Source organism: Peromyscus maniculatus, chromosome 23 (assembly GCF_049852395.1).
Source record: "Peromyscus maniculatus bairdii isolate BWxNUB_F1_BW_parent chromosome 23, HU_Pman_BW_mat_3.1, whole genome shotgun sequence".
Taxonomy (NCBI): Eukaryota; Metazoa; Chordata; class Mammalia; order Rodentia; family Cricetidae; genus Peromyscus; species Peromyscus maniculatus.
In genome coordinates this window covers 53,335,704-53,357,302 of record NC_134874.1, presented here as the reverse complement: position 1 = coordinate 53,357,302, position 21,599 = coordinate 53,335,704, and the positions used below count along the sequence as shown (strand labels likewise).

Below are 21,599 nucleotides of genomic sequence, written 5' to 3'. Positions count from 1 at the left end.
GGAAGAGAAGAGTGAAGAGTGAAGACTGGGATCCTGGGAGGGTCATCCACTCAAATAGTCTTCTGGGATGAGAGCGGGGACCGAGAACGAAGAAAGTCTCCGGACAAATTCCAGAGTGGCCCAGAAACACGAAGGAGTCGCCTGCCGGTTTGCTGCGCATAACAGTAGAGAGGTTGGCAGCAGGAGGTCAGGACATGGAGGGGGGCCAGGGGGGCTCGGGGATCAGGACCCTGAGGAATCAGTAGCTAAGGCCCCCACCAACAGCCACGTGATCAGGACCCTGAGGAATCAGTAGCTAAGGCCCCCACCAACAGCCACGTGGACCACCAGAGAACAAGCTGGCCGACAGAGGAAGCAGGATGGGAAGAATGGAAAGATGACAGAATTTTCTAGAAAGTTTGAGCTTGGTATCCCTGCTTGCTGTTGTACGGCCTGTGTGATCTAGACAAACCATTTAAACCCCCAGCATGCCCTTTCTCCCTGGGTAAAAGTTTGGTAATCTTGGAAGGATGCTGTTTGTCTCTCAGGACCTTTGAGAGGGCTAAGAAACACTGAGGCATCAACACCCTGGTTAGGTCAGTCAGAGGGAAGTCCGTGGGAAAGAGCCCGTTATCAGTTAGGGTGGGAGGGACGTTGGCGGTATTCGGAGAAGCGGCTGGTAATTGCCTCCACTAAAGCCTTTGAAATGCCAGGCTTTTTAGATAACGCGGGGCATTCTGGGAGAGCGTCTAGCACTGCTTTGCTGTGCGTCTGCAGAGACCTCTGCAATCACCTTGACAGCCTGATCCGGCGATGCTGGAATCTGCAGACCGTGGTGCCAGACGCACGGGGAGGGAATTGTTAGACATAGTTGGAATGTCTGGGCTATTTATAGCGCCCTGTTTATTATTGTGTACATTCTTATAAAGCCCAAAGCCATGAGTTCTGTTTTTCAGAGGGGAAAAGAGCAAAATAAATATTCTCGAAAGTTCAAGAAAAATGACCGGACTGTACTGGAAGCCTGTGAAAGGGGCTTTTTTTTTTTATAAGCTTCAAAGGGAAGTCAGAAGGTGTTCTCAGAGGAGAGTAAAGAGCCTATAACCTGTACACTGGCTCCTCTGTGCCCTGAGAAAATGCGGCGCTTCAGAAGCCCCCAGAAGTCGAGAGAGAAAGGTGTCGTGATCCCCTCACAAAAAATATGCATTTCAGCTGCCACACGGGAAGACTCCCGTCACTCTGCACCCCAAAGTCCAATCAAGGTTGTGTTGAGGTGACCCGATGCAGTATGTACATACAGCCTGGCCAGAGGACGGTACGGGATGCTTCACACCTACTCCACAGTGCATTTTCACCAGAAAATTTGGTGTTCTTCATAACTGGAAAAGCAAGACCAGTGTTCGTTCAGCTCCCAGTAAGAGGTTTCAAGGACGTGTCCCACGAGGCTGCTGCAGCCTGGCCATGCCAGCACCTCGGGTTATAGCTAAATACTGCAGACACACAAACCACAGACAATGTGTGTGAAGTGAAGTTGGCAAGCCTCCTTCTCCAAGCTACCAACTTTCTGACTTGATATGTACTGTTCGACCAATTAATAATGGCGGAATCTGAGAAATCTCACCCAGTGGGTTTCCTGGAGGCGGTGGCAATCGTCCTGGTGTCATGGTCAAACCCCAAGTGGTTCTACGTTCCTGTCTTAGCACCGAGCCTGCCTGGATCGGCTGGAGGGGTACCCCCAAGGAATCTCCACATCCTAGGCGGGAGCTTACTTCTCCCCATTTTTCTCTTCACTCACCTCCCAGATGTGTTCTACTTCTTCCTTAGAGCACAGAAAGACAGTGTCCCTGACTGTCCACGATGGCTGTCACCTGTCACATTCTCCATCCCATATGCGCACTAGGGATTTGATATTCAATATTTACTCCCCCTTCAAAGATTTGACTTTATTCGTGTGACACCCACCTCATAGGGCTGTGTGAGAATTAAATAATCATGGAGATCCCTTAGCGTAGCACTTATACACGGGAAGCTCCCTGACGGTGGCAGTCGTTTTCAGTGAATCTCCAGTCTTGCGTGATACATTCCATGTTATACACTGTGTTTGGATGTCTCCAGGTAAGATGGGTACAGCCTCATTCCTAATTTCAGACAAGAAGACTGTATGTTAGGAATAAAACTAGGGCTGGAGAGATGGCTCAGCAGTTGAGAGGGGACCTGGGTTCAGTTCCCAGCACCCACACAGCAGCTCACCACTCTCTGTAAATCCAGTTCCGTGGGATCTAGTGCCTCCTCCTGGCCTCTGCAGGCACTAGGTCCACAGATACACATGCAGTCAGAGCAGCTACACACATAATTTTTTTGTTATTTAAAAAAAATTTAAGATTTGGTTGCTTACATTTACAGAACTTCCCTGAGACCGAGCACAACTTTTTCTATGTGAAAAGTGAAAAGCACCTTCTGTCTAGTGTTTTTATTCGTTTGTGGGTGCATCTGAGGAAACACTACTGCTCCGGAAACTTGTGTGGTATCTGAGGTGTATTAACCACTCCCTCCATTTCATTTGTAAGCGTGGTGTGTAGAGCAAAGCTCAGCAGGAAGACGAGGCTCCAGCTGTGTGTGCTGCCTCGACAACTGTTTGGACTGAAATGTAGTTCAGCACACAGCGAACTGATGGAAGTCCTCTCTACAACGGTCCCCCAGACAAATCTTCCACGGCTTCTGGTAAACTAGAGCCAGCCAGCAGCCTGCCCCTCAGCCTGCCTGCATCCCGTCGCAGCTGGGGATGGTGTTGCCAGGCCACCGCTTTCTTGCCTCGGCCTGATAATATTTTTATTTATCCCTTCGCAATTTAGATGGGACTGTTTCTGCCAACTGAGCTTTTTCTTCAGGTTATGGTTCATCAATTGAAACACACCCAAATAACCGAATTGTTACAAGCACTTAGCTAGTTGATGAGACCCTGGAGCTTGCCTTGGTAAGGAGGTTTGTGCTGTGAGTCAGTGTCTGATCTGATAACCAAAGGTCAGCTTTGTCCCAGCCGCCCCCTCAATACGTCTCTATTGGGCCAGTTGTACCCTTGTGCAAGAAGCGTGTGCCCTGGGGATGCTCGCTGATTACTTGCTCTAGATCACTGCAGATAGAACCTGGGGCACACGTGGCCCGTGGGAAGCATCCTCTTGTTTGCTTGTTTACCTGAGCTGCTGGACCAGTGCCAGGCCCTGCCAGCGCTCCTGATGCCAGCCGCCTGGAGGGACAGACCCACTGATGTTACGGTGTTGGTTTCTTTTGGTCTGTTTTATGGCTAAGTCCCTGAGGAGACTTCTTATCCCGCCCCCCCCCATGCTTTTATTTGGCGTTTTAATTATTGTATGACATGTACCTGAAACTGTTCAAAAGCCCCCAACAGATCTGTTTCTTAAAGAATTTTTCTTGAGTCCTCAGGTCCAATCAGACTTCTTCACGGGTTGATTCTTTGTAACTCTCTGTTGTCTTTTAGTTAATGCATCAGACACTCTTGGAAAGTGGGGGCGGGGTCAATTGCGCCTATTGGCTTAGTATTCAAGACTTAACTCCTGAGGTGAAACATGGAGGTAACATCATCTCACCAGGCATGGCCACCCAGAAGAGCAAAGACTACCCCATCCTGGGGCTCCGCTGCACTGTGGGCTTGAAGTTAAGACAGATTCCAGATTGCAGGTTGTCTGTGTCTGTGCCGTAGAGGAGGACTGAATTGGTGTCATTGAGAAAACTCAAGGTATTGACACTTAATGGCTTCCTCTGAGTCAAGTGCCGCCCAGCTCTTGCTCTGGGCACTGCCTGGTTCCAGAACTGGGATGCTTTGCCAGAGCAATTGCAAGAATGTACCCCAAGCTGGGGATTTAAATACGAGCCGGAGGCGGTCTCTCGGGTCTGAAGACCGTGAGTTCAAAACCGAGGTGTAGGTAGTGTTGTTTTCCTGTGAGCTCCGGGAGAGAGCGTTTGCTCGGGGCCTCTTACCTCACCTCTGGGGGCTTCCTGGTGGTCTTTGGCATTGCCTGGCTTGTGGAAGCATCACCAAGACCACTGTTGTACCTTCACATGGCACTCCTCTGGCATTTGTCTGTCTCCAGTCCTGTTGCAGGCGTCGGCAGTCAGTCCTCCTGGATTAGGGTCCAGCCTACTCCCATACTACCCGGTCCTTATGTAATTATTTCCACAGTGGCCCTAACTCCAGATAAGGTTTGCTTTATAAAGCAGAGGGGTGGGTGTCAACACGTGAGATTTGTGTGTGACACAATTTAATCCAGTATCTTTACCATTGATAACATTTTTCATTTAATGTAACGCTAATTCCCATTGTTACATTATTATACTTCCTTAAACTGTGGAAGATTATGGTCCCAAATGTCTTGGAAAATAAACAGCTATAGATGTAATAAATTAAAATTAAAAACTTAAAACAAGAAAAAGGTCAGGTGGTGGTGGTGGTGGTGGTGGTGGTGATGCACACCTTTAATCCCAGCACTCGGGAGGCAGAGGCAGGTGGGGATCTCTGTGAGTTTGAGACCAGCCTGGGCTACAGAGTGAGTTCCAGGACAGCCAGGGCTACACAGAGAAACCTTGTCTCGAAAACAACAACAACAACAACAAAAAGGACTCAATGAGTGTTTTTTATTTTTCTTCTTCTTCTTCTTCTTCTTCTTCTTCTTCTTCTTCTTCTTCTTCTTCTTCTTCTTCTTCTTCTTTTTTTTTTACAAGCTAGTAAGTTCCAACTATGAACAACAAAGATCTATTTAGAGAGAGGCTGGAGAGATGGCTCAGTGGTTAAAAATACCTGTTGCTCTTCCCGAGGACCTGGCATCAATTCCTGACACCCACACGGCAGGTCACAACCATCTGTAACTCCAGTTCCACAGGATCTAATGTCCTCCTCTGGTCTCTGCATGTACCAGGCACACAACATGATACATGCAGACAAAACTCTCATACACATAAAATAAAAATAAAGCCAGGCATGATGGTGCCCGCCTTTAATCTCAGCATTCAGGAGGCAGAGATAGGAAGATCTCTATGAGTTCTAGGCCTGCCTTGTCTACATGGTGATTCCAGGCTAGCCTGTGCTATACAGTGAGACCCTGCCCAAATAATACTAATACTAATAACAATGACAATACAAATCTTTTTTAAGATGGTAATATTGGGAGTGGCTCACACAGGCTCCAGGGGAATTGATACTTTTGAAACTCCTAAGTAAATGTAAAATTAAACTTTTTTAAAAAGTATGCATTTAAGCCATTCATTAAGAATTAGGGGAGAGCTGGGCGGTGGTGGCACATGCCTTTAATCCCAGCACCTGAGAGGCAGAGCCAGGTGGACCTCTGTGAGTTCAAGACCAGCCTGGTCTACATAGCTAGATCTAGGACAGGTACCAAAGCTACACAGAGAAACCCTGTCTCAAAAAACAAAAATAAATAAATAAATAAAAAAGAAGCTAAAGAATTAGGGGAGACTCATTTTCAGCCCCCAGTAGAAGTAGAGGACTGCATATCCTGTCTTCCACCTAGAAAACTGAAGTTGCCCATCTCGTCCCTGTCTTCCCCAGGCTCTCCATTCACATGGATGACGAGCTGCGGCACATCGCGCAGAACTCTCTTCAGGGCCTGCTGGTTGACTTCTGCGACTGGCGGGAAGACGTGCTCTTCGGTTTCACTAACTTCCTGCTCCGGGAAGTCAACGACATGCATCACACCCTCCTCGATTCCTCCCTCAAGCTGCTCCTGCAGCTGCTCACCCAGTGGAAACTGGTTATCCAAACACAAGGAAGAGGCTATGAACAAGCCAGCAAGATCAGAAACTCAGAGGTGATTCCCCCCATGTGCGCACTGTGATGTCATGCACACATACACACACACACACACACCACACGCACCACACACACACCACACACGCACCACACACACACCACACACGCACCACACACACACACACACATACACACACACACCACACGCACCACACACTCCACACACACACACACACACACACACACACACACGATACACACACACATGTACACCACACACACACCACACACATGCACACTACACACACACGATACACACACACATGCACGCCAAACATGCACACCACACATGCACGCTACACACACACACACACACGATACACACACATGCACACACACAAACCACACATACACACCACACACACGCACACCATACACACAAACACACCATACACACACCACACACATATACCACACATACACACACCACACACATCACACACACACACACACACACACACACACACACACACACACACACACGCACAGCAACTTAGGAAACCTTCAGAGTTCTTCCTTCCTACCGTGTAGGACCTGCCTCTGAATCTAGCCCTTAGCTCTTCTCCAGCCACGAACTCAGAATGTGCTCTACCATAAGGCCGGACTTGTTAACTCCAACAAGGGGTATGTAAGGAGTAGAAATTGTTTGCGGGTTTTTTTCCCCTCAAAGAATTATGATCACACATTTGTTTATAAGAACAAATGGTCAGTGTACTGGAGAGAGGACTTAGAGATTAAGAGTGCATCCTGCAAGGCTGGAGAGATGGCTCAGAGGTTAAGAGCACTGGCTGCTCTTCCAGAGGTCCTGAGTTCAATTCCCAGCACCCACATGGTGGCTCACAACCATCTGTAATGAGATCTGGAGTCCTCTTCTGATCTGCAGTCATACGTGCCGACAGAACACTGTATACATAATAAATAAATAAACAGTAAGTAAGCGTGCATACTGCTCTTTCAGAGCAGCCAAGTACAATTCCCAGCACCCATGTCAGATGGCTTGCAACTTCCTGTAACTCCAATTCCTGGCGATTCAACACCTCTGGCCTAAATGAGCACCCATAGTCTTGTGGACACACCCATACACATACCTGAAAATAAAATAAGTCTTTTAAAATAAGAACAAATGGGGGCTGGAGAGATGGCTCAGAGGTTAAGAGCACTGACTGCTCTTCCAGAGGTCCTGAGTTCGATTCCCAGCAACCATATGGTGGCTCACAACCATCTGTAATGAGATCTGGTGCCCTCTTCTGTGTACATAATAAATAAATAAATTTAAAAAAAAAATTAAAAAAAAAAAAAATAAAATAAAATAAAATAAGAACAAATGATTGGAGGATGGAGAGTTAGAACTGAGCGGGGCTGTGGGCATCAAGACAGATAAGGATAGAGCCCACAGTTTTCTGTCTACCAGGTTGTTTTTTCTAGTTAGCAAAGTACTTGTCACTTTATTCTGCATCAGCCGAAATGAAAATACAGTCTTACGGTTTCTTGATAATGAATGGTGAAAATGAATGCCAGCAGTCTGGAGAGTGCGTTGAAGAGGACCAGGTTCTCAGTGCCGCGTGCGTGGTGAGCTGACCTTGGCCATCCCGATGACTCTGGTTCTGGATGGATAGGCTCATCAGTGACTCTGAGGCCTGTGTAGACTCTGGGCAGCATAGCCACACCCAGCTAACAGCGAGGGTGGCATTCAGGTCCCCGTGTGCTACACGCACAGAAGACAACGGATTGAAAAACAGTAACCTCCAAAGCTTTGAAAAAGGAAACCGAGGTGGTATCTGTCTTTGCAAGAGGGTCATGTGATTGCAGTTTGGGCACTCCCAGAACCCGTCATGTAGACGTGCAAAGCTTGGATTAGATTCCTCCCAGTGAAAATGTAAATGAGTGTGCTGGCTCACACCTCTAATCCCAACACTTGGGAGGCAGGGGTCAGAGGATCATAAATTCTAGGCTAGTCTGAGATGCATAAGTGAGAGCCTGTCTTAAAAAAGCAGGTAAAAGGGAGAGAGAGAGAGGTAGTTCTGCAGTGAAGTGTGCACACTGTTCTCCCAAAGGACCCCGGTTAAGTACCCTATCAGGGAGCTCACAATTGCCTGTTCATTCCAGTTCCAGAGGATCTGATGCCCTCTTCTGGACTCAACCTGCACCCGTGTGCACATACCCCCCCACAGGCATATACATACAATTAAAAATGAATAAAAGTATCTTTAAAGTTTTTTAAAATAAATACAAATAAACAACAGTGATAAGCCCTCACCCCAAGAGAACCTAAATTCTTTTCTGAAAAATCTCCAGCTTTGGGCTTGAGCTGTCATTGGAAGTAGAGAACTTCTTCCTTCTCTAGAGAATGTCTTCTATAAGACGCCCTAGGTTCAATATTCCCAGTACACATATACACCAGCACCCCCCAAATGTGTGTGTGTGTGTGTGCAAGCAAATCTCAGCAAAAAGTAAAAGTCTTTGAAAATCCAGCTCAATTTTATCTTTTGTCCATAGAAAACTTCAGTGAAAACAAATTAGACCGCTTTGATCGCATAATCCCAAATGGTGTGGCCAGAAGCAATATTCGTTTCTTCACTATGAACAGCCTTTGAACAGTCATTTCTCATCAGCGATAACAGATGGCTGGAGTTATCACAAAGCACCCATTGATCTGAAAAAAAAAGAGAATTAGGATATTTCATGAATAATAATTCACACACTCTGTCTCTAAGCTGTTACATTTATTTTAATATTGCGAAGTCTAATGTGCAGAAAAGCTGTATGTCTTCCCTTGTTGTTCTCCTAAACTTGCAATGTTTTCTTGCACGGCAGCTCATTCCCAACGGCTCCAGCCACAGGATGCCGTCGGAGCGTGGTCCCCACTGCAGTGTCCTCCACGCCGTGGAAGGCTTTGCTCTTGTCCTGCTCTGCAGCTTCCAGGTGGCCACGCGCAAACTGTCCGTGCTGATACTCAAGGAGATCCGAGCTCTCTTCCATGCCCTGGGTCAGCCTGAGGTATGGCATGTTCTCAGGAAGTCTCCTAGTCATTCCCTTCAACAGCTTTCGGTTAAAAAGTAGAAATAACACATTGCTATTGTCTATATGGAACATGTGTAGCACCAAGACTTCATTGTTGATGCATCGTTGGGTTTTAATTAGGTAGCAACTTTTTTTTTTTTTGCTTTATTTTGTTTGAGGCAGGGTCTGGAACTCTGTGGACCCAGCAGGCCTTGAACTCACAGAGCTCTGTCTGCCTCAGCCTCCTAAATTCTGGGATTAAAGGCATGCACCACCATTCCCAGGCTATAATAGAATTCTTTTAAAAATCCTATTAACTGTTTTTTAAGGTTTTATTTATTGTTATTTCATGTGTATGAGTATTTTCCCTGCATCTATGTGCACCATGTGCATGCAGGGTCCTTGCAAGCCAGAAGAAGTCATTAAACCTGCTGGAACTGGAGTTGCAGACAGTTGTGAGCTGCCCTGTGGGTGTTGGGAACCGAACCCTGGTCCTCTGTCCTGAGCCACCTCTGCAGCCCCCATAATAGCCTTTTTTTAAAAAAAAAAAAACTTTTTTTGAGCATTTCACACTGCATTTGTATCATTTCCACACAATGCTCTCCCCTCTTCAACCCCTCCCGCGCCCTCCTCGATTTCCTTAGCTCCTCTTTATTACTGTTGCATATATATTGTGTATAAATATAACCTGCGGAGTCTGCTTGGTGTTGCTCATACAGATGTGTGTTTAGGGCTCCCCACTTAGGAACAGATAACCTGTCGGAGGCTTGTCCACGGAGAAGACTAATTCTTTCTCAGCAGCCATTAGCTGCCTGTAGCTGTCCATCTTGGGGTGGGGCCTTGTAGGACTTCTCCCACCCACATTGGACTACCAACTGGTATTGTCATTATGTGACCATATTGTTGCAATTTCCTGGGCATAGTAACATTCTTAATCTACTGGAGGCAAATCATGTATTCTGACAGTGACTCAAGAGACCATTTCTAATTTACTGAATGATCCTACTTTACTAAGAGTTTTAAGATTAATTTAGTTAGGGTTAATTAATTAACTTAGTAACATTTTTCTCAGTGTTCAACATACATCTAATTAAGAAGATGCTACATATACACTAGAGAATAAATAGGAAAAGTAGCACATCTTCTTTAAAACATCACGATGCCAAACCAAACAGCTTAATTTCAATGATGATGGGAAAGCATGTCCTCCCAAGATAAAAGGCAGAGTTGTGCAGTCTGTGGGTAGTTCAGGATGCGGGGGGGTCTGTCTATAATACATTTTCTTGGGGACTAACAGTCAGTCACAGTCCACGTTATCAGCTATCCTGGTGAGCCAGTAATCTCAAATAAGGAGCATGTTCCTGCAGGGTTTCTGTTCCTTAAGTTTATCACAGAGGCATGAATGCCTGCCTCTGTGACCAGTATACAACCCTGCTATTTAGACTCTCAAGTATGTGAGAATCTTTGAAACTGGAGCTTTAATTATCTTGTGCTGGAATTGTAAGCCTGTGTATCCTCAGGACCACGGGGTTTTAGTTCCTGCCTTGCCTTTGGTGACACTCACATCTCTCTGAGAAAACCTTTATCGCTATCTGGCAGGCTGCTCTGCTCCACGTCCTGGGCTGAAGGCTGTGGGACGGGAGGAAAGCATGCATTTCCCAGGGGTGTAACTGACTCCTCCTTTGTACAGGACGATGACAGGCCGATGATTGATGTCATGGATCAACTAAGTTCTTCCATTCTTGAAAGTTTCATTCATGTGGCAGTTTCAGATTCGGTAAGTAAACATGTGGTCCCAAATGCTATCTGTTGTCAAATGTAAGTTCTGAGCCTGTCTCTAAAACATAACTATGTGTGGAAGCATAAGGTTCTTAGCAGACTAATAACCTGAGGCAGAGATAACTAGGAAAACAAGATTAGCTTTTTAGATAATTACACAGGACACGTCTGGAAAAAAAAAATTCCAAAGAAAATTTGAGCCTTAGAAATACAGTTAATAGTTTTTTGCCGGGCGGTGGTGGCGCACGCCTTTAATCCCAGCACTCGGGAGGCAGAGCCAGGTGGATCTCTGTGAGTTCGAGGCCAGCCTGGGCTACCAAGTGAGCTCCAGGAAAGGCGCAAAGCTACACAGAGAAACCCTGTCTCGAAAAAACAAAAAAAAAAAAAAAAAAAAAAAAACAAAAAAAAAAAAAAAAGAAATATAGTTAATAGTTTTTTAAAACTTCAAATTCAAGAAAAATTATTCTGGACAGGGTTTCTCTGTGTAGCTTTGCGCCTTTCCTGGATCTCGCTCTGTAGACCAGGCTGGCCTTGAACTCACAAAGATCTGCCTGCCTCTGCCTCCTAAGTGCTGACATTAAAGGTGTGTGCCTCTACCGCCTGGCTTACTCTGGATTTTTATAGAAAATTAACTTGCCTTAATTATTGTCTTTAATATTTAATCTTGCCAGGCGGTGGTGGCGCACGCCTTTAATCCCAGCACTTGGGAGGCAGAGCCAGGCGGATCTCTGTGAGTTCGAGGCCAGCCTGGTCTACCAAGTTGAGTTCCAGGAAAGGCGCAAAGCTACACAGAGAAACCCTGTCTCAAAAAAACAAAAAAAAAAAAAATTAATCTTTGTTTCATTTTGTACCCAACATTTTTTATTACAGTAGTCTGATATGTAAATCCTACTTCTGCCTTACTTGATAGTTTGCAAGATGGCTCCATTTTTATTGCCTTTGACCCTCACAGTTATTAGAACGCAAAAATATTAAGAGGGAAAGGGCTGGGGGTGAGCTCAGGGCACACTAGTTGGTTGCACACGGGACATTGAGTATGCTCCTCCTGTTGTTGTGAGGGATGGGCACCCACAGTCATACCGAAGGGCTCACCTGCGCCCTGTCTTGGCCCAGACTCCAGCAGAGCCCTACCTGCTCTACAAACACTGTCTTCATTGGAAAAGCATCATGGTGCTTTTCAATGCCCTGAGAAAGCAGAAGGAAAACCGAAGCTAATTTTAGATGTCCATCTTTCAAAAGAGTGAATGGACCTAGGTCCATTTCAGCTCCATGGATAGGCAGGGGAACCCGGGGTGCCTGGAGAACACGTGTAGTTCATGCCTGGCAGAGATGCCTCCCACATATGCAAATGTCTGCACTGTTGGAGGGAATCTGTGAGCTTCTCATAGCCTTCCCTGACACTGAACATGAAGTGCTAGTTTTGGGCAATAATAATTATGATAATTACTAAAACTACCAACCAGGTACTGCAGACCAGAACAGGCAGAGTAAAGAAGCATGCATTCTCTTACGTTACAGTTATTTGAACATGAGATGGACTGGTTATTCTTAGACATGCCTATCTCCTCTTCTGTAGATAATCATTATATCTATTCACACGTGTAGCTGAATTGCTAAATGGTCTTATAAATGAAATAACCGTAGCCAGGTATGGGGGTGAATTCTGAAAGACCAGAGAAGCAGAACAAGCCACAGCCAACCTCACCTCGCCAACTCCTCAGCTGATCCTGTTTTCTCAGACTGAAAGTTTCTGGGACCTCACCCAAATGGATCTCAGCTGAACTGCTGCTAAAAGCCTACAAGCTAAAAAGCCTCTAGTTCCTGGTCCTCACACCTTATATACCTTTCTGCTTCCTGCCATCACTTCCTGGGATTAAAGGAGTGTGTCTTTCCCAAGCAAGACAGGAGATCTCAAGTCCTGGGATTAAAGGAGTGTGTCTTTCCCAAGAAAAGACATGAGATCTCAAGTGCTGGGGTCAAAGGTGTGAGCCAGCATGCCTGGCTCTGTTCCCAGTGTGGCCTTGAACTCACAGAGATCCAGATGGATCTCTGCCTCTGGAATGCTAGGATTAAAGATGTGTGTGCCACCATTTTCTGGACTCTATGTCTATCTAGTGGCTGGCTCTGTCCTCTGACCCCAGATAAGTTTATTATGGTGCATAATATATTGGGGGACACAATATCACCACATACATGATTTCCTTCTATATTTGCTAGAATACGATCTTAAGCAGGAGTCACCAGGTTAGCATCCTGAACTTCAGAAGAGGAAGGAGTGGCAGTGTTGTGTCTCTATGTCCATTGTATCATGTGATTCACAAAACAATATTAGGAGAGATCAGTTACAATCGCTTAGTCACAAGTGAAGGAGGCAGACAGTCTGGATTCGGTGATTTCCCCAGAACACGGGTTTTAGGCGGAGCACTTGACAGGGTCTCGTTCCTCTAACTCTAAAGATCCAGTTCCACCCCCTCTAGCCCAGCAATAAATATATGAAGGCCAGATCTGTAGCATTTATCCAGGGGAGTTCATGGCCCCAACAGATGAAACATCACTTTATAAAGGCCTCCCAAAAAGGTAAGCTTCCCCACCCTTGGAACAGTAGATATGTTATTTAAAAACTGGTATTTCCAGGGCTGGAGAGATGGCTCGGTGGTTAAGAGCATTGACTACTCTCCCAGGGGACTGGAGTTCAATTCCCAGGACCCCCGTAGCAGCTCACAACTGTCTGTAATTTCAGTTCCAGGGGACCTAATAACCTATGGCAAAACACCAATGCATATAAAATAAAAATAAATAAATCAAAAATTGGTATTGCCTAAATATTGATGTGGATACTTAAAAGAGAATAAAATGTAGGAACTTATCAATACATACATATCTTTATCTTTAAAGAAGTTTTGAAATACATTGGGTTGATAGAGTAAAAGATTAAGCAGGTCTCTCATCTCAGAAATCATGTGGAGAATGCTCTTCAGAAAAGGGCCAGTGTTGACGGCTGTCTCTCCAAACCACAGGCAAGATGCTTCGTTCTAAATAAAGATGAAAAACACCATGCACACATCCACACAAACAAATCACAGGAATGAATCCACACTTAGGAATCCACACTTGAATAGTTCTTCAGGGTTTTAGAATTGTAAATCTGGGACTGGGGAGATGGCTCAGTGATTAAGAACACTTGTTTCTTCAAGAAGACCAAAGTTTGGATTCTCAGCACCCACGTGGTGGCTCACAACCACCTGTAACTCTAGTGCCTAGAAATCCATTGCCCTCTTCTGACTGCCACAGGCAGCAGGCACAGATGTGGTACACACGCATGCATGCAGGTATAACATTCATATACATAAAAATAAATTTAAAAAACTATAAATCTGTGGTAAAGTTTAAATGAACTAATATCATGTATTGTCACACAAATGTTTGTTAACAGCTTCTGTGTGCTCATACACAGTGTTTATGTGACATCAAAACTTAAGAATCTGACTGTAGTTGGGCGTGGTGGCACAGGCCTTTAACCCCAGCACCTGGGAATCAGAGGCAGGCAGATCTCTCTGGGCTCAAGGCCAGCCTAGTTTACATAGCAAGTTTCAGACCAATAAGAACTACCTAGTGGGACCATGTCTCAAAAACCAGCAATAAAAAATAAATTACTATTGTAGCTAGAGTTTTCCGGCCTTGCCCACAGTCAGGACAAATCTCTGTCACCCGCCAGTCCCACAGCCGCTCAGACCCAACCAAGTAAACACAGAGACTTATATTGCTTACAAACTGTATGGCTGTGGCAGGCTTCTTGTTAACTGTTCTTATATCTTTTTTTTTTTTTTTGGTTTTTTCGAGACAGGGTTTCTCTGTGTAGCTTTGCGCCTTTCCTGGAGCTCACTTGGTAGCCCAGGCTGGCCTCGAACTCACAGAGATCCGCCTGGCTCTGCCTCCCGAGTGCTGGGATTAAAGGCGTGCGCCACCAACGCCGGGCCCTGTTCTTATATCTTAAAGTAACGCATTTCTACAAATCTATACCTTGCCACGTGGCTCGTGGCTTACCAGCATCTTCACATGCTGCTTATCCTGGCAGTGGCTGGCAGCGTCTCCTTCTGCCTTCCTGTTCTTTTATTTCTCCTCTGTTAGTCCCGCCTATACTTCCTGCCTAGCCACGATCAATCAGGTTTTATTTATTGACCAATCAGAGCAACTTGACATACAGACCATCCCCCAGTACAGCCAAGTGCAGACCATCTCATACACCTGCACTCAGGCCCATGGTCCTAATCATCCTCTATGCAAACCTGCTGGGTAACGCCACAAGGAACCCAAGAAGGGCTCCCACAGGACATACATTAACATCCCACAGCATACTATAAGCATTGAACTTCACACTGCAGACTGGCAGAGGGACTCACCTGACTCACTCAGGCGTTGTGTGGGATGGGTGTAGGATGGGTGTTGCAGATCCAAAGCTGGCCCATGGCCTCAGAGGTCAGGACAGGCACTGTGGCTGAGCCTGCCTGTCTACCGCTGACCACCTGCTTCTTTGCCCACAGGCAACACTACCACTTACCCACAACGTGGATCTACAGTGGCTGGTGGAATGGAATGCCGTCCTGGTGAACAGCCATTACGACGTGAAGAGCCCTTCCCACGTCTGGATCTTCGCACAGTCTGTCAAAGACCCCTGGGTCCTCTGCCTCTTCAGCTTCCTGCGCCAGGAGAACTTGCCCAAACACTGCCCCACGGCCCTCAGCTATGCCTGGCCTTACGCCTTCACCCGGCTGCAGTCCGTGATGCCGCTGGTGGACCCAAAGTAAGGTGTCCGTGTGTTTCCCTGGCTTTATCATTACTTCTCTCAAATTTTCACTTCCTGTAAGAGGTTGGACTATCACAGTCTTCTCTAATTTTTTAATTTCCTACTCTAGAATTCTTAATGTATGGTAGAGATTAAAATAATACCCTCTCTAGAGCAAGGGTTGGTTTTGCTTTGATAATCTGTATGACTTACGTATACTAGTGTAGGAAACTTGACTCTTAATACTGAGACCTTTAAAATTCTTCTGTCCATCCTCTCTTCCTTGAGGGACAGCTACCTAATCGTTTGAGCCCTCCTAACAGTATTTATTTAGCAAGTGATATTTACAGCCTGGGTTGGTAGTCTATGCCTACAATCCTAGCACTCAGGAGACTGGCATAAAAGGATTGCCACAGTTCAAGGCCAGCCAGGCCTATAGAGTGAGATCCTATCTCAGCTAGAGCCCCAAGAATTCATATTCAAAATCAAGAAACAGGGCTGAAGAGACGCCTCAGTGGTTAAGCTGTACACACTGATCTTGCAGAGGACCGGAGTTCAGTTCCAGCACCCACCTTCAGTGGGCTGAACGGCCCACAACCCTCTGTAACTCCAGCTCCGAGGTATCTGATGCCCTCTTCTGGTCTCCTTAGGCACTGACACTTATGTGTGTATACACACACACACACACACACACACACACACACATACACACACACACATGATTAAAAATAAAATAACTAAAAATCAAACAATAAAACCAGGGATTGAGTTTTCCCTCTGTTTTTGTCTCTGTCTGTAGCAGCCCAATCAATGCCAAGAAAACCAGCACCGCAGGCAGCGGAGACAACTACGTTACCTTGTGGAGAAATTACCTCATTCTCTGTTTTGGAGTTGCCAAACCCAGTATTATGAGCCCAGGACACTTACGAGCGTCCACTCCAGAGATCATGGCCACGACCCCTGATGGTACAGTGAGCTACGATAACAAGGTGACATGACATGCTTCAGAGGAATTCTTCTGTAAGGTTTTTTTTTTTTTTTAGCTCACTTGTCTAGCGTTCCCAGTACAAAAGGCACTGCGCCTGCCATCTGGAATAGCAGGGAATCGGATTTTCTTCCGACACATTTCCAGATCCCATTAAGCATCTCTGTGAATAATTTATTGCTCCCCTGTGAGGGTGGAATGGAAGAATAGAAGACTGGGAAGCTTGCTCTAGGGAACCTTGCATTTGTCAGTGCCTTGAGGTTGGGCTTGTCTCCTCCATGCCCTCTTTCCCTCTTCATGGACTGAACACCAGAAAACCACAACTCTAGCCAATTAAAGATAGTTTTGTTGACTTACATAGTTTAAAAGAAAAGGTCAGATTTTTCTTTAGGACTCGGATCCCAGGTAGGAAATACTTAAATTGTACTGCATTAAATATGTGGGTTTTTTCCTGAAGTGGTGGCAGTACCTTGGGATGTCACTCAGTCGGTTGCATGTTCTCTTTGTCACGTCAAGTCACCTTGTTTCAGGCCATCGGCACACCGTCAGTGGGCGTCCTGCTGAAGCAATTGGTGCCTTTGATGAGGCTGGAGAGCATCGAGATCACAGAGTCGCTTGTTCTAGGATTTGGAAGAACAAATTCCCTTGTTTTCAGGTATGGTTGCCACAGTACGTTCTTCTAAATCATACGTGTTGCTGCGGTTACGGTTATCTCTTAAGTCAAGCTTGGGGGTGACAGATGCCAGCTGGCGTCTGGAGTGGTGACGGGCTGTGCATGGTGTCCTTCATGCCGTTGTTTGAAGGTAAGCGGCCTTCCTTTTCCAGCTTTGATTTTATCTCTCAAATTTTATTTCACTTGCCAAGCTTCTTTGTCTTAGGTAAATGTAAGTGAAGATAACTCCCTGTCCATCCCCAGTTAGCCAGACTTTGTGAGGCTGCAACCCAAAAGAAGGGCAGTGTGTGATTTCCTGCCATTCCGACCACAGACTCAAAGGTGGCACACGAATGGAACCCACTGGGCGGGCTCAATTAGCACGAACCATCTTTCTGTAAAGCTTGTTTTGTACCTCAATCAAACCGGCTTTGTGATCTTACGGTCAGATACTTGGGGCGGTGTCAAAGCTTCTGAAAGAGACATCATGAAATGTTGATGCACACCAATTCTGGTGATTAGCCGAGACATAAACAAATCAGAATGAAGGTAACATTTATTAAACAAAAGCTCCCATGCAGTGAGAAAAGAGGACTCTTCGAACATCTCACCCTGAACAATAAGTAAAAATTACAAGTTCTCATTACTAGAGCACCAATTCACCAGCATTTAGCCAGTTATTAATTAGTTAGGTTAGCTTTAAAAAGATAACTCACGACGGGCAGTGGTGGCGCACACCTTTAATCCCAGCACACAGGAGGCAGAGGCAGGCGGATCTCTGTGAGTTCGAGGCCAACCTGGTCTACAGAGTGAGTTCCAGGACAGCCAGGACTGTTTCACAGAGAAATCCTGTCTCGAACCCCCCCACAAAAAAACACACACACACACACACAAAAAAAAAAAACCCTCACAATTCCTGAAATCAGTCAGTGATCTTTCCCAAAGAACTGCCAAGTCCCTGAGCACAGCTTACCCTCTCTCTGTATTCCTGGAGGTAGACGCTACCCTTCAGCTAACCAGTCACAGGAGTCTGAACAGGCTCTGTGAGCCTCAGTTTGCCCAGCTGCAAGATTAGTACAACAACTCTAATAAAAATCTCACTAATAAAACAAGCTGAGCATCTGGACCAATAGCTCAGTGTTAGTTAAGAGCACTGGCTGCCCTTATAGAGGACCTAGGTTCAGTTCCCACTGCCCTCTTCTAGCCTCCATGAGTACTGCATGCATGTGGTGTGCAGCCTGTACCCCAGACACACAGAAGTAAAATTAAATTTTTTTTATTTTAAACAGATTTGATATAATGGAATCTGCCCCATAATCTGCTAAGAGGATATATTAGATATATATTCACATAGGAAAATATTTGGTAAATAGCTGATAAGTAGGAGAGGGTTATTAATAATTATTAATATTAATATTATTAGTGTTACCATATCATTCTACCAATATATTATCCTTTGATATTATATTTTAATGTCACTAACATTATACATTATAAATGGGACTCTGTGATGAAGAAATTCTGTCTTTATCTGAGCGATGAGACTAAGCCTCAGATTTTCCTCTCAGTGCAGAGTGCTGTGGATTCTCACAGCCTTTCTGACTCTCTGGAGGGTGATGCTTGGTGTCCATGAGGAAAGCATGCAGCTTCCAAACTTGTCTAGCTGCAAGCTACATCTTGTGTCTATTTTAACACGGCAATTCAGAAATAATTTCCAAAAAAAGACAATTCATAACAAAACAAACAATAATTAGAGACTTGAGAGGGCAGATGAGATACATACATATATCTGTGTGTGTTTGTGGGTGTGTATAATGCATATATATGTATAACAAAATACACATATAAAATACGTATAATGTATAGGTGTATGCATGTATAACACAGAGAAATTAATAAGATATCTATTAATCAATATATTTTTACTGCACATGAAAGGTTTTAATGAAAACTGCACTATTTTATCTCTTGCTATAATTTGTGTCTGTCATATAATGCAAGGGTAAGCTTGGCTCTGAAATAGAGGTTTCATGTTTTAAACCCATTATGTGGATCCTGAGCATGGGTCCCCAAGATAGTTCAATATCAACTCACTGTTTCCTTTTGATTGGACCAAAAGGTGTTTTTAAGGACACAGACTCAATTTTCTTCATTTTCAATTTCATAGCCAGTCCTGAAGTGCCCTGGATTTAGTAAGGACTTGGGAAATGCTGTTTTATTGTTCAGATAGGGTGTTCTCCAATCCACATGTGCAGCACAGAGGTAGATATCGTCTGTATAGAATAACACCCACAGAGATGTCACGGGAATTTTGAATGGCAGCCAAGTGACATAATTATGTATTTATGCTGGAATGGATATGTTGGTGATGAGTTTTATATCCACGACAATCTTTTCCCTCTGTAGAGAACTGGTCGAAGAACTCCATCCGTTAATGAAGGAGGCTCTGGAGAGGAGGCCAGAGGTAAGGTTTGGAGTCCCATCATGAAGGCCTGACTCATTTGGACAGTGGTATGAACCTTAGGTCCCCTTTATCATCCCCTAAAGAATACAAACACCCTACCCTGCTTCTCACAGGAACCCCAGTACACTGGATTTTGTCATTTTCAATAGTTAAGTAATTCAGATTTCAAAGAATTTTCTTTTCTAAATGCACAAATACATAACATGGAGATGTGTTTCTATTCTTTTACAAAAGTTTAAGTCAAAATTTAATTTTGTTTTTTAGTTCGCTTGGTTTTGTTGTCACCATTATTGACAAACCAGAGCCAGGTGTGGTGGTGGCGCACGCCTTTGATCCCAGCACTTGAGAGGCAGAGCAGGCGGATCTCTGTGAGTTCCAGGCCAGCCTGGGCTACAGAGTGAGTTCCAAGATGGCCAGGGCTACACAGAGACCTTGTCTGGAAAAACAAACAAACAGACAAACAAAACAACAGCAAAACCCAGGAATCAATGGCCAAGAATACTGTGTCTCATTTAGCTTATGATATACTCCTCAATGTTATTTCCCCCAGAATGAATCCATCCCAGAATTTACTTACAATGCACCAAGACTGAAAAATAGTAAGATTGAAAAAGAAGCTTCCCATAGATGTGATACAAGAAAAGGCAGAAATCTGAGGCTAAGGACACAGCTCTGCTCCTGAGAGCACTGGATGCTCTTCCAGAGGGCCAAGGTCACTCACAACCATCTATACCTTCAGTTCCAGGGAATCTGATGCCCTCTTCTGGCTTCCATGGACACCGCACACACCGGGTACACATATATACATATAGGCAAAACACTCATACACATAAAAATAAGTTTGGGGTTTTTTTTTTTTTTTTTTTTGTTGTTGTTGTTGTTTTAAGAACTAGCAGAAATTTAGCAGCCTGAAGAATAGCGTGTGCTCGCTGAGCAGACTCGGTGGAGAGTGACAAAATCCTCTGTCCTCTCCAGCCACTCTGGACACGAGGCACACTACTCAACATTCCCACCTCGTATGTTCGTCCTGCTTACTTACGGTGTTTTCCTGTGATAGCTGGCCTTGTCTCTACTGACCAGGAAGAGGGAACGATGCATCCCTCTTACGTAGAAAACTTGAAAATACCGAATTACACCCTAAGGTTCACACTGCAGTACCCTTGACCGTAAGTGGCATTGCCTCTTCCTACGCAGAACAAGAAACGCCGAGAACGGAGAGACCTGCTGAGGCTGCAGCTGCTGCGGATATTCGAACTTCTGGCAGACGCTGGGGTGATAAGTGACAGGTGGGATCAAATGCTGAACTGACCTCCTCCTGCCGAAGTCTCTGCTTCTTCTCGTTCTTTACATGTATTGTTTGGACAAAGGTTTTGTTCGGCTGCCCCTCTTTTTCCGTACTGCGCTCACGGTGCACATAGAGACCAGATCTGCCGTGTGAACGCCAACCGTTTGTACTGTCTTCGTGAGGCCTTTGCCCTGCTGTGTAACCTGTCTAAAGGCATCCTTCCCTTCCTCCAGCACCAACGGAGCCCTGGAGCGGGACACCTTAGCCCTCGGAGCGCTGTTCTTGGAGTACGTGGACTTGACCCGCATGCTCTTAGAAGCTGAAAATGACAAAGAAGTTGAAATTCTTAAAGACATCCGAGCGCATTTTAGCGCCATGGTTGCCAACTTGATTCAATGTGTCCCAGGTAATCCATCATTTCCCGCTACCTTTGGGCTGGGGAAAGAGTTTGCCTTCCTTGTGACTGCTCTTCCCTGATTCCCGACGGGCTGCCTAAGGGCCTAAGGGGGTTTCTTTGTTTATTCTGAGACACTGGAAATACCTGTGAGACAAGGTCACCTCAACCTAGCGGAGTCACCAGGGAACCGTCAGAATCACGTTTGTTATTGGGCAATGTCACTTCTGTCTTGGCTTTGGTCCTGGTCCCCAAATGAATTGACAGTGTTTTGACGGAAGGAATTCAGAGGAAGCCTTCCCACAAGCTTCATTTTCTCCTGTTGCCGGTGTTAACCTGACTCCAGCCCCCTTCCTTCAATCAGAACAGAAACTAGGATTCTGTAGCACGGAATTCCTTTTATATTTGGTTTATCCGTTACGTCGGGCAAAGGCTAGCT

At 45.3% G+C, this 21,599-nt stretch overlaps 1 protein-coding gene across 6 annotated transcripts in view; it reads left to right on the top strand.

Annotated features, from left to right (window-relative positions):
- Positions 1-21,599, top strand: part of Fry (FRY microtubule binding protein) — a 394,509-nt gene that overhangs the window by 274,762 nt on the left and 98,148 nt on the right. For all 6 annotated transcript variants that reach the window (XM_076560830.1, XM_076560829.1, XM_076560825.1 and 3 more), the window contains 9 exons: positions 5,558-5,816; positions 8,633-8,815; positions 10,509-10,595; positions 15,139-15,398; positions 16,180-16,369; positions 16,896-17,020; positions 19,424-19,481; positions 20,676-20,767; positions 21,000-21,172. In XM_076560830.1, the coding sequence (XP_076416945.1) occupies positions 5,558-5,816; positions 8,633-8,815; positions 10,509-10,595; positions 15,139-15,398; positions 16,180-16,369; positions 16,896-17,020; positions 19,424-19,481; positions 20,676-20,767; positions 21,000-21,172 (1,427 nt within the window). The remainder of the gene's footprint in view (positions 1-5,557; positions 5,817-8,632; positions 8,816-10,508; positions 10,596-15,138; positions 15,399-16,179; positions 16,370-16,895; positions 17,021-19,423; positions 19,482-20,675; positions 20,768-20,999; positions 21,173-21,599) is intronic.